The sequence below is a fragment of the Populus euphratica genome, unplaced genomic scaffold (assembly GCF_000495115.2).
Source record: "Populus euphratica unplaced genomic scaffold, PopEup_1.0 scaffold28.1, whole genome shotgun sequence".
In the NCBI taxonomy this organism is placed as follows: Eukaryota; Viridiplantae; Streptophyta; class Magnoliopsida; order Malpighiales; family Salicaceae; genus Populus; species Populus euphratica.
The window spans coordinates 35,358-38,367 of record NW_011499862.1 but is presented as its reverse complement, the minus strand read 5'-3'; the positions used below and the strand labels follow the sequence as shown (position 1 = coordinate 38,367).

General features: G+C 33.8%; 1 protein-coding gene across 1 annotated transcript; it reads right to left on the bottom strand.

The window, feature by feature from the left end:
- Positions 1-654: 654 nt before the first annotated feature.
- Positions 655-2,201, bottom strand: LOC105124950 (uncharacterized). The gene is made up of 2 exons (XM_011025177.1): positions 2,153-2,201; positions 655-2,057 (listed from the first exon to the last, which is right to left on the bottom strand). Exon 2 carries the CDS (start codon positions 2,024-2,026, stop codon positions 755-757), a length of 1,272 nt encoding a protein of 423 aa, XP_011023479.1. The 5' UTR covers positions 2,027-2,057; positions 2,153-2,201; the 3' UTR covers positions 655-754.
- Between the last annotated feature and the right edge of the window lie 809 nt (positions 2,202-3,010).

The following is a 3,010-nucleotide window of genomic DNA, read 5'->3' as shown; positions in this document are numbered from 1 at the left end:
AAAAAACAAAAATTATCGTCCTCCGAAACAGGTTATTATTATTATTATTATTATAACATATACTAAAACTGTTAAGTGTTTCACTATGCACTGAGTAATGCATTCCATAGCGAAATGATGAGTTGTCTTCTTTTTTGTTTTTTGTTTTTTTTATTTAATTTTTTTTATTTAGCTATCACACTTTCATGATACAAATTCCAATTTTAACAGGTTAACCTGATTTGATGGGTTAACCGAGTTGATTCAGATTGTTTTTTCTTTTCCTTATTATTTTTGTTCTTTCGATTTCATCTTTTAATATTATATGTAGTTTACAGTAAAAAAACTGATACCTTTATTTTTATTTTTATTTTGCTTTTTCTTCTTTTTATTTTTTTCATTTTGGATTACAGAGTGCAATTCATGGTGAAAAGATCAATGCGTTTTTTTTATTTTAATTAATTTTTTTAATTTGTTTATTAATATTAAATTTTTTTCTATTTAGTTATTAAACTTTCATGAAATTGCATCTTAGATTTGACAGATTAAACTAATTAATTTAATTTTTTTTTTATTAATTTTTTTTTATTATATAAAAAAATTTACACACGGGCATGGCACGATCACGTAACTAGTTGGTACTATGTGATGTGATCAGCTGCAAGAAAACTGAAATCCTAGTGCAGAGAAAGAAAAACATGAAACAAAATTAATTAAGCTAACAAATTAGCTAGCAATGCCATAACAATATTGTCCCCTTGGATGATCGTCTCCTCTATGCTTGGCTAATTCTGGCACCTTCCTCACTGGCTTGACTCCGGTGAAAAGCCTGTCCGGCTACAGTACCATGATCCCCATTGTTATTCTCTTGAGCAGTACTTCTCTCGGATGCGGCAGTACTCCTGGCAACATCATCTGCATCCATAATCTTGATGAGGACACACCAGAGCTTCCCATCACGCCTAAAGGAATAAACTTGCACAATGTCATTCTCCTTTAGTGCACCCTCGTTTCTTCTCAGAAAACCACTCCAGTTGGAGGCTAACACATAGGAGATATTGGAGTTTATGTGGCACTTCCTCAATCTCATTGTACTTTGATGAATATCATCATCTTTGAGACCCATTTCCACAAGTTTAACTTCTGTGCCCTCGATCTCGTTTTCCTTCAGAAAATCTTTGATATCCTTTATTTGATTCACAGGCATTGGGAAACGGTCGTGGTGCATATTCATATCAGTTTTGAATACTTGCTTCATGATCCTTAACTTGATCTCACTGTCACGGCCATCTTGATGATCTATCCGGTCTTTAATTTGGGAAGAGAAATTGGGTGCAGGATCCAAACCTAACTTATTGAAATCTACCCTTCCCATCTTCTTTCTTTTCTCAGATGGTCTCTCTCCTTGACCATCCTCATTCTCGATCCTTTGGAGTTTAAAGATCGGGTTTTTTCCAGCTGCATTTTTTTTCTCTTCTTGCCTCTCAATCGTTAATTTCAGACCATCTACATGAGAGCAAACGTAGTGATGATAATGGCTTTTCTTGACATTGCTCTTTCGATTTCCCCTCTTTTCCATGGGTACGACAATGCCAAGTGTGTTCTCAACTCCATCAACACTGCTATTAGTACTCATGGCATCTTCTTGATCAGGACAACTTTGGGTTTTCTTGGAAGAAAGCCTTAATTCATCAACAGTGGAAGTAACAGTACTTTTGGCTTCTTCAACAGCATTACTTAGGGGGCCTTTCACGGAAAGAAACCCATCTCCACATGCTCTCCTCTTCTTGGGTACAAAACACCCAGGTGGGTTCACAGATTGATGGGCACTGCAACTGGCCATGGTGCTGATCTTAGCCTTCAAAGACTCTTTTGTAGTAAAATTTCTCTCCTTGAACCACACCAAAGCCTCCACGAGTTCTCCTTGCACCGGAGTTAACTCTTTTTCTTCAACTCCTGTTTCTTTCTCTCTATTCTCAAGAAACCCTTTCTTAAAATCCCCATCAACATGATGGTGGCCATCACTCAGGCTACACCCACACACCATCTTTGATTCTCCCTTATTTCTTCAACTTCTTCTTCCTTAACTCAAGAAATATCCAAAAATGCAAAGAAACTAACTCAGTAGGCAAAAAACGGAAACGATATAGAGATTTGGAGGCAAGAAACTCACTTGTGAGTATAATTATGGGGTTTTTGTGAAAAACCGGATGGAAATATTTATAGGGGGGGCGGGCAATAGTAAATCCTTGTAGAAACAGGACGTCTGCTTTCTCAGGTTTCGATCAGAATTAATTTATTTTTATTTCTTTTACGGTTTCTTGGTTTCCAAGATGCATAAAATTGCAATAATAATAATAATAATTTTGAGAGAATTTCATTACATATTTAGAGCTCAAAGCCTCCAACGGAAAAAGAAGTACCGTTAGACTGACTCAACGTAGTCAAACATCAGTTGGCTCAATTTGGAAATAGATAAAAATAAAGGATTAAAAATTATTTCAGATCAAAATTAAAATCGATGTAGAGGTGGAGGAGGGGAGGGGTACTATGGTCATTACATCTTCGAAAATCCTTTGAATCTTCAACTAAACCCCAAAAAAAACAAAAATTATCGCAAGAAATGGTAGCTTCATCATTAAAATTTGTTAGGAAAGAAAATTGTTGATGGCATATTAAATAGTCTAATAACACAAAATTTTAATTTTTTAGAGTATCAAACTAGATTTTTGTCCCCTGCTACATTGCATATCATTTCTTCTTCTTTTTTAACCTTAAGAGAATGTTAAGATATTAGGAAGTATAAAATTCCATGTATAATAGTAAAAATATTTTTAATATACTTAAATGATGATATACTGTATGACATGATTTTTTTAAAAAAATATTAAGATAGGAGCACATTAAATTAAGCTAGGTCAATAATAATTAACCTATAAAACTCATGATTTGGTATGTGAAATCATGATAAAATTATGAAATTCATATTGAAAAAAATTAAAAGTCTCAATTATAATGAATCAAATATTAA